General features: G+C 41.2%; 1 protein-coding gene across 1 annotated transcript in view; it reads right to left on the bottom strand.

The window, feature by feature from the left end:
* PTPRQ (protein tyrosine phosphatase receptor type Q) overlaps positions 1-16376 on the bottom strand; it is a 304390-nt gene that overhangs the window by 79821 nt on the left and 208193 nt on the right. The window contains exon 45 of the mRNA XM_060412482.1: positions 6967-7088. Coding sequence (XP_060268465.1) covers positions 6967-7088 — 122 coding nt within the window. The remainder of the gene's footprint in view (positions 1-6966; positions 7089-16376) is intronic.

Genomic DNA, 16376 nt, shown 5'->3' with positions numbered 1-16376 from the left:
TGATTATATTCTTTGCAGCCAAAGATGGAGAGGCTCTATGCAGTCAACAAAAACAAGACTAGGAGCTGACTGTGGCTCAGATCATGAACTCCTTATTGCCAAATTCAGACTGAAATTGAAGAAAGCGGAGAAAACCACTAGACCATTCATGTATGACCTAAATCAAATCCCTTATGATTATACAGTGGACGTGAGAAGTAGATTTAAGGGACTAGATCTGATAAGTGCCTGATGAATTATGGACGGAGGTTCGTGACATTGTACAGGAGACAGGGATCAAGACCATCCCCATGGAAAAGAAATGCAAAAAAGCAAAATGGCTGTCTGAGGAGGCCTTACAAGTAGCTGTGAAAAGAAGGGAAGCAAAAAGCAGAGGAGAAAAGGAAAGATATAAGCATCTGAATGCAGAGTTCCAAAGAATAGCAAGGAGAGATAAGAAAGCCTTCCTCAGTGATCAATGCAAAGAAATAGAGGAAAACAACAGAATGGAAAAGACTAGAGATCTCTTCAGGAAAATGAGAGATATCAAGGGAACATTTCATGCAAAGATGGGCTCGATAAAGGACAGAAATGCTATGGACCTAACAGAAGCAGAAAATATTAAGAAGAGGTGGCAAGAATACACAGAAGAACTGTACAAAAAAGATCTTCACGACCCAGATAATCATGATGGTGTGATCAGTCACCGAGAGCCAGACATCCTGAAATGAAGTCAAGTGGGCCTTAGGAAGCATTGCTACAAACAAAGCTAGTGGAGGTGATGGAAATCCAGTTGAGCTATTTCAAATCCTGAAAGATGATGCTGTGAAAGTGCTGCACTCAATATGCCAGCAAATTTGGAAAATTCAGCAGTGGTCAAGGACTGGAAAAGTTCAGTTTTCATTCCATCCAAAGAAGGGCAATGCCAAAGAATGCTCAGACAAACCACACAATTGCACTCATCTCACATGCTAATAAAGTAATGCTCAAAATTCTCCAAGCCAGGCTTCAGCAATATGTGAACCGTGAACTTCCAGATGTTCAAGCTGGTTTTAGAAAAGGCAGAGGAACCAGAGATCAAATTGCCAACATCCGCTGGATCTTTGAAAAAGCAAGAGAGTTCCAGAAAAACATCTATTTCTGCTTTATTGACTATGCCAAAGCCTTTGACTGTGTGGATCACAACAAACTGGGAAATTCTGAAAGACATGGGAATACCAGACCACCTAACCTGTCTCTTGAGAAATCTGTATGCAGGTCAGGAAGCAACAGTTAGAACTGGACATGGAACAACAGACTGGTTCCAAATAGGAAAAGGAGTACATCAAGGCTGTATATTGTCACCCTGCTTATTTAACTTATATGCAGAGACATCATGAGAAACGCTGGGCTGGAGGAAGCACAAGCTGGAATCAAGATTGCAGAGAGAAATATCAATAACCTGAGATAGGCAGATGACACCACTCTTATGGCAGAAAGTGAAGAAGAACTAAAGAGCCTCTTGATGAAAGTGAAAGAGGAGAGTGAAACAGTTGGCTTAAAGCTCAACATTCAGAAAATGAAGATCATGGCATCCGGTCCCATCACTTCATGGGAAATAGATGGGGAAACAGTAGCTGACTTTATTTTTCTGGGCTCCAAAATCACTGCAGATGGTGACTGCAGCCATGAAATTAAAAGATGCTTACTCCTTGCAAGGAAAGTTATGACCAAACTAGACAGTGTATTAAAAAGAAGAGACATTACTTTGCCAACAAAGGTCTGTCTAGTCTAGGCTATGGTTTTTCTGATGGCCATGTGTGGATGTGAGAGTTGGAATATAAAGAAAGCTGAGCACCAAAGAACTGATGCGTTTGAACTGTGGTGTTGGTGAAGACTCTTGAGAGTCCCTTGGACTGCAAGGAGATCCAACCAATCCATCCTAAAGGAGCTCAGTCCTGGGTTTTCATTGGAAGGACTGATGTTGAAGCTGAAACTCTAATACTCTGGCCACCTGATGTGAAGAGCTGACTCATTGGAAAAGACTCTGATGCTGGGAAAGATTGAAGGCAGGAGGAGAAGTGGATGACAGAGGATGAGATGGTTGGATGGCATCACCAACTCAATGGACATGGGTTTGGGTGAACTCTGGGAGTTGGTGATGGACAGAGAGGCCTGGTGTGCTGCGATTCATGGGGTCGCAAAGAGTTGGACATGACTGAGCAACTGAACTGAACTGAAAGGAGACACAGACATTGAGAACAGACTTTTGGACTTTGGGGAGGGAGATGGGGGAGGAAGGAGAGGGTGGGATGTATGGAGAGAGTAACATGGAAGATTACATTACCATATGTAAAATCAACAGTCAATGGGAATTTGCTGTATGACTCAGGGAACTAAAAAGGGGCTCTGTAAAAACCGAAACCTAGAGGGGTGAGATGGGAAGGGAGATGGGAGGGAGGTTCATGAGGGAGGGGATATATGTATACCCATGGCTGATTCATGTAGATGTTTGGCAGAAAACAACACAATTCTGTAAAGCAATTATCTCTGAATTAAATAAATTTAAAAGGAACAACAAAAGGCCAGAAAATGCAGTTCCCAGTAGAATCATCCAGGGTGATATCTGAGCCCATATATCTTTATTGTGCTGTGCTTAGTGACCCCATGGACTGTAGCCTGCCAGGCTCCTCTGTCCATGGGGATTTTCCAGGCAAGAATACTGGAGTGGCCTTTGGAATGGGAGAAAACAATAGCAAATGAAGCACATGACAAACAACTAATCTCAAAAATATACAAGCAACTCCTGCAGCTCAATTCCAGAAAAATAAACCACCCAATCAAAAAATGGGCCAAAGAACTAAACAGACATTTCTCCAAAGAAGACATACAGATGGCTAACAAACACATGAAAAGATGCTCAACATCACTCATTATCAGAGAAATGCAAATCAAGACCACAATGAGGTACCACTTCACACCAGTCAGAATGGCTGCGATCCAAAAGCCTACAAGCAATAAATGCTGGAGAGGGTGTGGAGAAAAGGGAACCCTCTTACACTGTTGGTGGGAATGCAGACTAGTACAGACACTATGGAGAACAGTGTGGAGAGTCCTTAAAAAACTGGAAATAGAACTGCCTTATGACCCAGCAATCCCACTGCTGGGCATACACACCGAGGAAACCAGAGTTGAAAGAGACACATGTACCCCAATGTTCATCGCAGCACTGTTTATAATAGCCAGGACATGGAAACAACCTAGATGTCCATCAGCAGATGAATGGATAAGAAAGCTGTGGTACATATACACAATGGAGTATTACTCAGCCATTAAAAAGAATTCATTTGAATCAGTTCTAATGAGGTGGATGAAACTGGAGCCTATTATACAAAGTGAAGTAAGCCAGAAAGAAAAACACCAATACAGTATACTAACGCATATATATGGAATTTAGAAAGATGGTAATGATAACCCTGTATGCGAGACAGCAAATGAGACACCAATGTATAGAACAGACTTTTGGACTCTGTGGGAGAGGGTGAGGGTGGGATGATTTGGGAGAATGGCATTGAAACATGTATAATATCATATCTGAAATGAATCACCAGTCCAGGTTCGATGCAGGATACTGGATGCTTGGAGCTGGTGCACTGGGATAACCCAGAGGGACGGTACGGGGAGGGAGGAGGGAGGGGGGCTCTGGATGGGGAACACATGTATACCTGTGGTGGATTCATGTTGATGTATGGCAAGACCAATACAATATTGTAAAGTAACCTCCAATTAAAATAAATAAATTTATATTTAAAAAAATATAATATATTTCAAAAGAAAAAAAAAAATACTAGAGTGGGTTGCCATGCCCTTCTCCAGGGGATCTTCCTGACCCAGGGATCGAACCCAGGACTCCTGCATTACAGGTGGATTCTTTACCATCTGAGCCTCCCAGGAAGCCCATGTGTCTTTATTAAAGAGTGTCAATGTTTGCTTCACGTCTTTTAAGGGAAGAGCTATATGCCCCTGTGGCTGGTATTTGGCAGAGGCCAGGGGGCAGCATAAACCTTAAATCAAGGCACGTGTTCTTTGGCCTGGGAGCCAATGACTTCTGGGCTTCTCAGGTGGCACCAGCGGTAAAGCACCCGCCTGCCGGTCTAGGAGCCATAAAAGATGTGGGTTTGACCCAGCACAACGCTGGCATTCGAATGCATTTAAAGTTGTTCTGGGAGGTTGAGACTGACAAGTACACATTACTGTATTTAAACTAGATAACCAACAAGGACCTACGATAGAGCACAGGGAACCCCATTCACTATTCTATAATAACCTAAATGGGAAAATGATTTGAAAAAGAACAGGTACACGTATATGGGTAACTGAGTCACTTTGCTGCACCCCTGAAGTGAACACAACATTGTTAATCCACTATGCTCCAATATAAAACAAAATTTTAAAAAATAAACTAGAATTGTGTTGAAAGAATGAAGGGAAGACCACTTTAGTTCCAAGAATCCTAGGGAAACTATCAAGGGTTAGGATCTGTTTGATTTTTTGCTGTCTTTGATCCAAAGGTGTTTTGGTGTGCACATATTTCAATTTGGTAAATTTTACTTGCTTTTTGATGTGTTTTCCTATTTCCATCACACCACTGTGCTGGGTTTAGCCAGGTCTTCCTGGTGGATTCCCTGACTTCCCTGGTGGCTCAGATGGTAAAGTATCTGCCTACAGTGCAGGAGAGCTGGGTTCATCCCTGGGTTGGGAAGATCTCCTGGAGAAGGGAATGGCAACCCACTCCAGTATTCTTGCCTGGAAAATCCCATGGACGGAGGAGCCTGGTAGGCTGCAGTCCATGGAGTCGCAAAGACTCGGACACCACTGAGTGACTTCACTTTCCTTTCCTGTTGTGCTGATTTTAGCCAGGTCTTAACTGTTTGAGAAGTTGTTTGCTTTTTTTTAAATCATCTCTGTGCCTCAGTTCTCCTATATGCAAAAGTAAGATTATAATATTTACATCAAAAGGTTATTAGATAAGATACAATAATACAATGCATATGAAGAGGCTAATACGTAGCTGAAACAAACTAAGCAATTACAATAGTTATCTTTCTATGTTTCTCTCTTTCCCTTACTCAGTTTTAATCTCAGTAGGAATACTGAGAGAATTAGGTGATAAATCACCTTTTTTTAATGTTTTACTTTTCCCTCTATTCAACACAACCAAACTCCACGAGAGCTATTTTCCCTAATAAAGTATCTTCTAGTTAATAGAGCACAGTGTTAACATTTTACAGCTTGCTTTTAATGATATTCCCAGAGCATTTGTCATTCATATTGATTGTTTTTGGCTAATTATGAACTAAGTCTTCACAAATATGCTCTAGAAAAGGAGGATCATAAACTTAAGACTGACTGGGAGAAAAAAATGTACCAATAATCCTTTAAGTTTTCCTTTAATCATGACAGGTCTTTTGAGATAGAATTATTTCCACTTAAGAAATAATATAAAATAGAAAAGCATGAAAGTTAAAGAAGAGATGAATAAATACAGGAAGGGGGGAGGAGAATTCACCATGGATTACCGAATTTAATGCCTCAGACGCCACCAGAAGGGACTGCTCATCAGCTCCAGTAAAACCCAAGCAGGATGCCAGGAGAAATTTCCAGTTCTAACCCTAGCTTAGCAACTCTGCATTAGTCACACTGTGGAGCACCCTGCTGTAGGCAAGAGGCTTGACTGCCATGCCTGCGTTTCCTAGGGTCTGGATGGCTACTCCAGTTCAGTGTTTTCAGGTGCCTTTCACGCAAATGTTTGTATTCCCCAGGACACTTTCTTCCGGTTAGTCCTTATAGAAGAGTTTCTTGCCCTAAATGTTTCATCGTTAATCTCATCTATTCATATTATTTCATCCATCATCTAAATACCAGCGCTTCCCAAATCTGGAAATATAAGCTTCCTCTCCTGAGCTACAGATCCATGAGTGATCCTGCCAATGGGCTGTCTTCACCTGGGGACGCCCAGGCATCTTAGCACATCTAGTTCTGAGTCCATGCCTTTCCTCTACAAATCCGTTCCTCCTCACAAGTTTCCAAATCATATATCTTAAAAAGTCACCCTTGATTTTTATTTTCACTCTCCATCCATGGGTTTTTTTTTTCCTCCAGATCCTGCAGATTTAAATTTTTTTTATTCTGTTACCCTCACTCATTTCCTTTTCTTTTCTTGCCCAGTTTTACTCTTATGGTTTCCTGACTCCTTTAATTTTGTACCCCCAGGACTGGTCTAAAACTATGCTTTACAATGTGATCATACTGATTCTGTAAAATAGAAATCTGTATCCCAGTATTGCTTTATTTCCACAATTGGCACCCCACTGAATTTACCATGATCCACATTCCACAGAAGGTTGCAAGTTGGCCCCCGAGTCGAGCCTCATCTCTCAGGCCTTTTGTTTTCAAATGTTCCACTAAGGATGCCTAAACTACTTGCTTTTTCTTGAATGAAGCTAACTTTTTACACTTATATTTCCACTACCTTTCCATGTTCTGCTTCAGGCATTTTCAAAGTTAAGCCTGATAGTGTCTTATTTTAGAGCTATGTCTCCTAATGCCTTGGCCGTTCTTTTGTATTTTAAGTTCTTTTTCATTGTATTTTAAACCGATATATTACTGTCAACTTGAACTCAACTTAACCTTATTTATCTGTATCATCTATACCCTGAAGATAAATAACAATAACTATGACGACAATATTTTGTTTGCACTTCTTGAATATTTACTAGGTATCAGGCAATATTTTAAGTTCTTTATGTATGTTGACTAACTTAGTTCTCACAGAAATGCTGTACCCTAGGCAGTATTATCTATCTTTATTTTACAGATGTGGACACAAACATAAACAAGTAATGCTTGATTCTAACAGAGCTGAGAGTAAAATTCAGTCTGGTTGCAAAACCTGTATTCCTAATCATGCTCTAAACTACCTTCCACAGAAGATAAGACAGGCCTTACTGATTTGACGTCTATCAAATAGAAGGTTGGTCCAGTAATGACAGCAGGTTCACTCCAGCTGATGTTGATGCTGAAAGGTGATGTTGCTACCACATGCACATTTTCAGGAGGACCATCTGGAGCTATGAAAATAGAAAAAATTCAGTTACCTTTCTACATTTAAACTAGTATTTGCCACAGTATGATGACAGAAAAGACCATAAGAAGGATGATGGTAATGAATTATATATTATAGTTCACAGCATACTAAAAGGCATTGCCAAATCAAAAGATGTAATTCCTTTAAAAATAATTACTATACATGAAGAACTTCCACATGAGAAATTACTCGTCGTATATACATGATTTTTAATCTCAAAACAACATTTTGAAAAGAAAGCATTCAGTTCGGTCGCTCAGTTGTGTCCGACTCTTTGCGACCCCATGAATCACAGCACGCCAGGCCTCCCTGTCCATCACCAACCCTCGGAGTTCACTCAGACTCGCGTCCATTGAGTCAGTGATGCCATCCAGCCATCTCATCCTCTGTCGTCCCCTTCTTCTCCCGCCCCCAATCCCTCCCAGCATCAAAGTCTTTTCCAATGAGTCAACTCTTCGCATGAGGTGGCCAAAGTACTGGAGTTTCAGCTTTAGCATCATTCCTTCCAAAGAAATCCCAGGGCTGATCTTCTTCAGAATGGACTGGTTGGATCTCCTTGCAGTCCAAGGGACCCTCAAGAGTCTTCTCCAACACCACAGTTCAAAAGCATCAATTCTTCGGCGCTCAGCCTTCTTCACAGTCCAACTCTCACATCCATACATGACCACAGGAAAAACCATAGCCTTGACTAGATGGACCTTTGTTGGCAAAGTAATGTCTCTGCTTTTGAATATGCTGTCTAGGTTGGTCATAACTTTTCTTCCAAGGAGTAAGCGTCTTTTAATTTCATGGCTGCGATCACCATCTGCAGTGATTTTGGAGCCCCCAAAAATAAAGTCTGACACTGTTTCCACTGTTTCCCCATCTATTTCCCATGAAGTGATGGGGCCAGATGCCATGATCTTCGTTTTCTGAATGTTGAGCTGTAAGCCAACTTTTTCACTCTCCTCTTTTACTTTCATCAAGAGGCTTTTTAGTTCCTCTTCAGTTTTTCTGGCATTACTAATTGCTAAAATAAATCTATTTGGATAGTTTTATTTTTAAATAGCCTAATAATGTTGTTTTAAGAAACTTGCAGGAATGTATTTGACTACAGAAAAATGCAACTTGTTCAAGTGAATTATATTTAAAATGTATTTTCTTACAAATGTAAATTGGATTGGTTTATTGTCTTCACTGAGGGGATAACACAGGAAATAGGTTATACAACTGATCTTATCATTACGAATGTAAATATTTCCTGAATTCATTTTGATTCCAAACAAATTCTTTAATTTGTCCTACTTTTAATATTATTGTCTTTTCATCAGGAGTGCAGAACAAGGGATAACATTTTAAGTAATTGATTGCTGAAAACACTTGTTTAAATTTTAATTTGTGAAACGACTGGGAACTACAAGAGTTTTCAGTTTGTTAAGAAGGAATTAGTCAGAGTTAGTTTGACATAGACATTGACCTAGAAACACTGCTATACACATCACTATCCTAGTATGGCCCCTTGTCAATACTAGGGGCATTATATATTGGGAGATGAGTATTTCCCAGCACTTCTGATTTTTAAATCCACATAAACAAACATTACTGATCAATGTCATTCCTTAGATCCTGAGAAGATAAGATAAAGAAGAAGATAAAATATTCCTTTCCTGAAATAAATTTGTAACAACAACAAGCTGTATAATCTTGGTCAAACAAAACTTCTGGACCTCAGTGTCCTCTTCATATGCAGATTTCACAGTGCTTTAAAAAAGAGTTACAAGTGATTAAGCACAAAGTGTGTGAAAGTAGCCCATTAGTGTCTGGTCCTTTTTGTCAGTTAATACAAAATATTATTACAAAGGGCAAAGGAAAGATAAGAACTAATTAGAAATACAAATAATCTGCTATGAGAGGGCAGAGGACACCATGGTGAGTACAGAAGGGCGGGGAGGCAAGGTAAAGTTGCAGAGATGGGGACTGAAGAAACTTTGAAACATGAGAAGGATTTCAATAATCAGAAGGGCAGGCTCAGGGGCACTTCTCTGCTAAAAGGGTCATAAGCAAAGCCACAAAGATATAAACAACGGGGTCCACAGACAGATAGAATTTTATTTCTGCAGCATGGCTTTCCATGGTAATCTTATATTTATTATTTTATACACTGAAAAATATTACTCTAGGAAGGGGTCCACACACTTCACCAGACTGTCAAAGGAACCCAGGGTGCAAAAAAATTTCAGAATCCCTATATTCAAAGAATAGAGATATCACAGAAAGACCAGTGTTCATGAAGGGGTCGGGTAGGGAGCAAGCCAACTAGTCATTTGGGAACTAAGTTAGGCAGTACCCGATGATTATGTTAAAGGGTTTGAAGTTCACCCTTTAAACAATGGGATGTCACTGAAAGTTTTGAGAAGGAAAGCACTTTTCTAATGACTTAGGAGGAAATCTCAGGCAGCTATGAAAAAGATGAGCAGTCTGAAGCAGTGAGTTCAGACAGTTTATTTCCAAAATGTCAGGTAAGAGCTGATGAGAGCCGAAAGAAGAGTGCCAGTAGGTAGAGAAAGGAGGAGATGAACCCAGAGTCCTGAGAAAATTTAATAAAAAGAACTTAAGGGCTGACTAGCTGTGAGACAGAGGGTGTAGCAAAAAGCGAATTCACGTATTAATACTGGGGGAATGCTGATAGAATTCACAACAGCACCTTCAAGAACAGATGCTAGTTTTGATAGGAATAAGACCTTGGCTGCTGCTGCTAAGTCGCTTCAGTCGTGTCCAACCCTGTGCGACCCCATAGACGGCAGCCCACCAGGCTCCCCCGTCCCTGGGATTCTCCAGGCAAGAACACTGGAGTGGGTTGCCATTTCCTTCTCCAATGCATGAAAGTGAAAAGTGAAAGTGAAGTCACTCAGTCGTGTCCGACTCTCGGTGACCCCATGGACTGCAGCCTACCAGGCTCCTCTGTCCATGGGATTTTCCAGGCAAGAGTACTGGAGTGGGGTGCCATTGCCTTCTCCAAGACCTTGGCAGGAGATGCTAAATTTGGATCTGTACTCATTAAGCCTGAGATACTCACAAGGACTGGCAACTGGAAAACGGAGTCTAGAACAAGGGAGATGGGACCAAGATGAAGAGAGTTTGTTAACACATTTCGGGTAATTCCTTACAAATTGAGATAGTATCAATACAGCAAGTATATCTGGCTCAGGTGACTCACAGGCTCTGAAGAAAGCCAGAAGGTTTATTTCAACACTAGGTAAGTATTTAGGATGTTCATAGTAATGACAGTCTTTGGACTATTAATGAGTTCTTGGTACTTAGAACATTTCCAAGAGAAATGGTCTTATGTGTTTTGGAATTTAGGTGCCCAGCTCAGCCTGGATTCTTCACCATTGGGGCCACCAGGGAATCTCTCATCTCAGTCCACAAAGTACTTTTTAATAGTAGCATCGACATAGTTTAAAGAAGTACTCAGATGTTACTATAGAGGATGTATAAGAAATATGTGGGAAAATGCTTTGCGGATGAGAAACATCCTTCTACTTGTACCTTTACTGAATTTTGTGCGATACTCTGAACACTGACTCAGAGATGCTGTCTATATGATACTCAGGGGAGAGAGGGAGGAAGGGATGCTCCAGGATTCCAAGGTGTGATGAGCTGAGGTGCTAATGACAGAATACGGTACATGATTTCTCTGGTGATTAGTGTAGAAGAGATCATGGAATCTCAGCACTGAAACACACGCTGCACATACTGAGATCTTCAGTCATATTCTAATTTTAGGGTCCTAGATTTAGGAACACTGCCTCAAATTGTAGCATAATTCATTTAGATAGCTGGATGTAAAAAATGATAGCGATGAGAGGGCTCTGCCACCAGCATAACTAATTGCTTTTGGATGCCTCACGGGATAATTCACTCCATATTCAAGAGTGGCAATCCTAGCCTCTCCTGGTGGTCCAGTGGTTGGGAATCCACCTGCCAGTGTAGGGGACACGGGTTCAGCCCCTGCTCTAGGAGGATCTCACATTCTGCAGAGCCACTGGGCTAACGCGCCACAGCTACTGAGCCCACACGTGGCAGCTGCTGAGCTCACGTGCTGCAACTGCTGAAGCCTGCACACCGAGAGCCCGTGTGGCACTTAGCACCCAGAGGAGCCACCAGCCAGCAGCTATGCACCAACTCAGAGGGGCTTTGGTCCACCATAACTAGACAGAGTCCGTGTATAGCCACAAGGAATGAAGACACAGTGCAGCCAAAAAATAAATACATGTTCAGAAAAAAAGAGTGGCCACTTCTTTCCTTCCTGGATATTGCTTAGAAATGTCATACCCACCTTAACAAGCAGTAGCTTAACAAATAGTAGCTCTGACTCTCTGTATTTAACTGTTAAGTGAGGAGTGGACAGGCTTTAGGATCAGGTACTCCATTACTCATCATCATTATATATTTTCCTTATGGAGAAACCTGCTTTGAAAAGTGGGTTTCAAAGGCCTAACTCCTGCCTTTGACTCTAAAAGAGGATGGGTCAGAAGCTAAGTAAAACTTTATGAAGGTGTTTATTCATTAATAATTAATATCTTAATTATTTACCCTTTATTAATGTTTTCCTCAGACCTGCCCTCTAGTTCTGTAAGAACCATTGTGGAAAAGAACACTATTATGACAGGTTGCATATTTTAAGTGGTACGAGACTGGAAAATATTTTAGCCTACCTTTTTACTTCTGCTCAAACATTCTGTTGGTTTTTAGGTGATATTTATGTATTTATTGAAACAATAAATATTTATTGTACATCTTCTACGTGCCAATGACGAGGAGGACACCAAGCCTGCAGAAGTGATCAGGGTAGTTGTAGAGCTAACATTTAGAGCTTCTAGTACTGAACATCTATACTGAAGGCCTTTTCATACTGTTGATGGGGTTCTCAAAGCAAGAATGCTGAAGTGGTTTGCCATTCCCTTCTCCAGTGGACCACATTTTGTCAGAACTCTCCATCATGACCTGTCCTTCTTGGGTAGCCCTACACAGCATAGCTCATAGTTTCATTGAGTTAGACGAGGCTGTGGTCCATGTGCTCAGTTTGATTAATTTTCTGTCACTGTGGTTTTCAGTCTGTCTGCCCTCTGATGGATAAGAGGCTTAGGGAAGCTTCCTGCTGTGAGACACTGACTGTGAGGGAAACTTGGATCTTGGTCTGATGGGCAGGGTCATGCTCAGTAAATCTTTAACCCAATTTTCTGTTGATGGGTGGGGCTGTATTCCCTCCCTGTTGTTTGACCTGAGAACAAACTATGGTGGGGTAATGAAGATAATGGGGACCTCCTTCAAAAGGTCTAGTTGTATTCAGTGCCCCTGACCCTGCCACAGGCCACTGTCAACCCACGCCTCTGCCGGAGAATTCTGGACACTCACAGGCAAGGCTGGGTCAGTCTCCTCTGGGGCCACTGCTCCCTTCTCCTGGGTCCTGGTGTGCACAAGGTTTTGTTTGTGCCCGCCAAGAGTCTGTTTCCCCTGTCCTTTGTAAGTTCTGTAATCAAATCCCACTGACCTCCACAGTCAACTTCCCTGGGCGTTCTCAGTCTCTTTGCCAGATCCCCAGGTTGGCAAATCTGTTGTGGGTCCTAGAACTTTCTCAACAGTGTGAGAATTTATTTGGTATAATTGTTCTTCAGTTTGCAGGTCATCCAACTCAGTGAAACTTTAACAGTGTGAGAATTTATTTCATATAATTGTTCTGCAGTTTTTGCCTTGTCTAACTCAATGAAATAGGAGCCATGCTGTGCAGGGCAACCCAAGACGGGTGGGTCATGATGGAGAGTTCTGACAAAACGTGGTCCACTGGAGAAGGGAATGGCTAACCATTTCAGTATTCTTGCCTTGAGAATTCCATGAACAGTATGAAAAGGCAAAAAGAAATAACACTGAAAGAGGAATTCCCAGGTCAGTCGGTGCTCAGTATGCTACTAGAGAAGAATGGTGAAATATCTCCAGAAAGAATGAAAAGACAGAGCCAAAGTGAAAACAACACCCAGTTGTGGTTGTGACTGGTGATGGAAGTAAAATCCAATGCTATATGAACAAAGCAAACTGGAAGCGGTCAAACAAGAGACAGCAAGAATGAACAACGACATTTTAGGAATCAATGAACTAAAATGGACTGGAATGGGTGGCTTTAATTCAGATTACCATTATATCCACTACTGTGGGCAAGAATCCCTTCGAAGAAATGGAGTAGCCCTCATAGTCAACACAAGTCTGAGATGCAGTACTTGGTGCAGTCTCAAAAATGACAGAATGATCCTTATTCATTTCTGAGGAAAACTATTCAATATCCTAGTAATTCAAGTCTATGCCCCAACCACTAATGCTGAAGAAGCTGAAGTTGAATGGTTCTATGAAGACCTAGAAGACCTTCTAGAATTAATACCCAAAAAAGATGTCCTTCCATCATAGGGGGTTGGAATGCAAAAGTAGAAAGTCAAGAGATACCCGGAGCAACAAGCAAGTTTGGCCTTGGAGTACAGAATAAATCAGGGCAAAGGCTAACAGAGTTTTGCCAAGAGAACATACTGGTCATAGCAAATACCCTCCTCCAACACCACAAGAGATGACTCTACACATGGACATCACCAAATGGTCAACATGAAAATCAGATTGATTATATTCTTTGCAGCTTTAGATGGAGAAGCTGTATACAGTCAGCAAAAATAAGACCAGGAGCTGACTGTGGCTCACATCATGAACTCCTTATTGCCAAATTCAGACTTCAATTGAAGAAAGTAGAGAAAACCACTAGACCATTCAGGTATGACCTAAATCAAATCCCTTACGTGGAAGTGACAAATACAATGGAAGTGACAAATAGATTCAGGGGATTAGATCTGATGGAGTGCCTGAAGAACTATGGATGGAGGTTCACGACATTGTTCAGGAGGCAGTGATCAAGACCATCCCCAAGGAAAAAAAAATGCAAAAAGGCAAAATGGTATACTGACAAGGTATACCAAACAGCTGAGAAAAGAAGAGATGCTAAAAGCAACGGAGAAAAGGAATGATATATCCATCTGAATGCAGAGTTCCAAAGAATAGCAAGGAAATAAGAAAGCCTTCTTCAGTGATCAATGCAAAGAAATAGAGGAAAACAACAGAATGGGAAAGACTAGAGATCTCTTCAAGAAAATTAGAGATACCAGGGAACATTTCATGCAAAGATGGGCTCGATAAAGGACAGAAATGGTATGGACCTAACAGATGCAGAAGAGATTAAGAAGAGGTGGCAAGAACACACAGAAGAACTGTACAAAAGATCTTCATGAACCAGATAACCATGATGGTGTGATCACTCATCTAGAGCCAGACATCCTGGCATGTGAAGTCAAGTGAGCCTTAGGAAGCATCACTACGAACAACTACAGTGAAGGTGATGGAATTCCAGCTGAGCTATTTCAAATCCTAAAAGATGATACTGTGAAAGTGCTGCACTCAGTACTCCAGGAAATTTGGAAAACTCAGCAGTGGCCACCAGACTGGAAAGGGTCAGCTTTCATTCCAGTCCCAAAGAAAGACAATGCCAAAAAATGTTCAAACTATTGCACAATTGCATTCATCTCACACACTAGCAAAATAATGCTTAAAATTCTCAAAGCTTCAACAGTACGTGAACCGAGAACTTCCAGATGTTCAAGCTGGATTTAGAAAGGGCAGAGGAACCAGAGATCAAATTGCCAACATCTGTTGGATCATAAAAAAGGCAAGAAAATTCCAGAAAACATCTACTTCAGCTTTATTGACTACACCAAAGCCTTTGTGTGGGTCACAACTGTGGAAAATTCTTCAGTACATGGGAATAGCAGACCACCTTACCTGCCTCTTGAGAAATCTCTATGCAGGTCAAGAAACAACAGTTAGAACTGGACATGGAACAATGGACTGGTTCCAAATAGGGAAAGGAGTATATCAAGGATGTATATTGTCACCCTGCTTATTTAACTTAAATTCAGAGTACATCGTGGGAAATGCCAGGCTGGATAAAGCACAAGCTGGAATCAAGATTTCCAGGAGAAATAACAATAACCTCAGATACGCATATGACACCACCCTTATGGCAGAAAGCAAAAAAGAACCGAAGAGCCTCTTGATGATGGTGAAAGAGGAAGAGTGAAAACATTAGCCTAAAACTCAACATTCAAAAAACTAAGATCAGGGGCTCTGTATCAACCTAGAGGGGTGGGATAGGGAGGGAGATGAGAGGGAGGTTCAAGAGGGAGGGGATATATGTATACCTATGGCTGATTCATGTTGAGGTTTGACAGAAAACAATAAAATTCTCTAAAGCAATTATCCTTCAATTAAAAAATAAATTTAAAAAACTGTAACATCACACACACACAAGAGAAACTAAGATCATGGCATCCAGTCCCATCACTTCATGGCAAATAGATGGGGAAACAGTGGAAACAGTGACAGACTTTATTTTCTTGTGCTCCAAAATCATTGCAGATGGTGACTGCAGCCATGAAATTAAAAGAAGCTCACTCTTAGGAAGAAAAGTTATGACCAACCTAGACAGCATATTAAAAAGCAGAAACAACTTTACCAACAAAGGTCCATATAGTCAAAGCTATGGTTTTTCCAGTAGTCATGTATGGATGTGAGAGTTGGACTGTGAAGAAAGCTGAGCGCCAAAGAATTGATGCTTTTGAACTGTGGTGGTGGAGAAGACTCTTGAGAGTCCCTTGGACTGCAAGGAGATCCAACCAGTCCATCCTAAAGGAAATCAGTCCTGAATATACACTGGAAGGATTGTTGCTGAAGCTTAAGCTCCAATACTTTGGCCACCTGATGTGAAGAGCTGACTCATGAAAAGACTCTGATGCTGGGAAAGACTGAAGGCGGGAGGAGAAAGGGATGAAAGAGGATAAGATTGTTGGATGGCATCACCGACTCGATGGACATGGGTTTGGGTGAACTCTGGGAGTTGGTGATGGACAAGGAGGCCTGGAGTGCCGTGGTTCATGGGGTCACAGAGTCGGAGATGACTGAGCAACTGAACTGATCTGATACTCAAGGCAGCCATTTTTGAGGTCTGAGTTAGAGGGAAAACAAAATTACAAAGTCACGTGACCTCTATTTCAGGAGAGGGAGAAAAATATATTATAAAAATTTAAATATGTAACAAATAATTAAATTATATACTGCTGGGAAATATGTATGTACCATGTACATGGTGTGATATGTACCATGACAAAAAATGAATCAGGATAATTGGAATGGGAAGGTGGATAGG

This window comes from Ovis aries, chromosome 3 (assembly GCF_016772045.2).
Source record: "Ovis aries strain OAR_USU_Benz2616 breed Rambouillet chromosome 3, ARS-UI_Ramb_v3.0, whole genome shotgun sequence".
NCBI classification, from domain to species: domain Eukaryota; kingdom Metazoa; phylum Chordata; class Mammalia; order Artiodactyla; family Bovidae; genus Ovis; species Ovis aries.
This window is presented reverse-complemented; position numbering and strand designations above follow the sequence as displayed.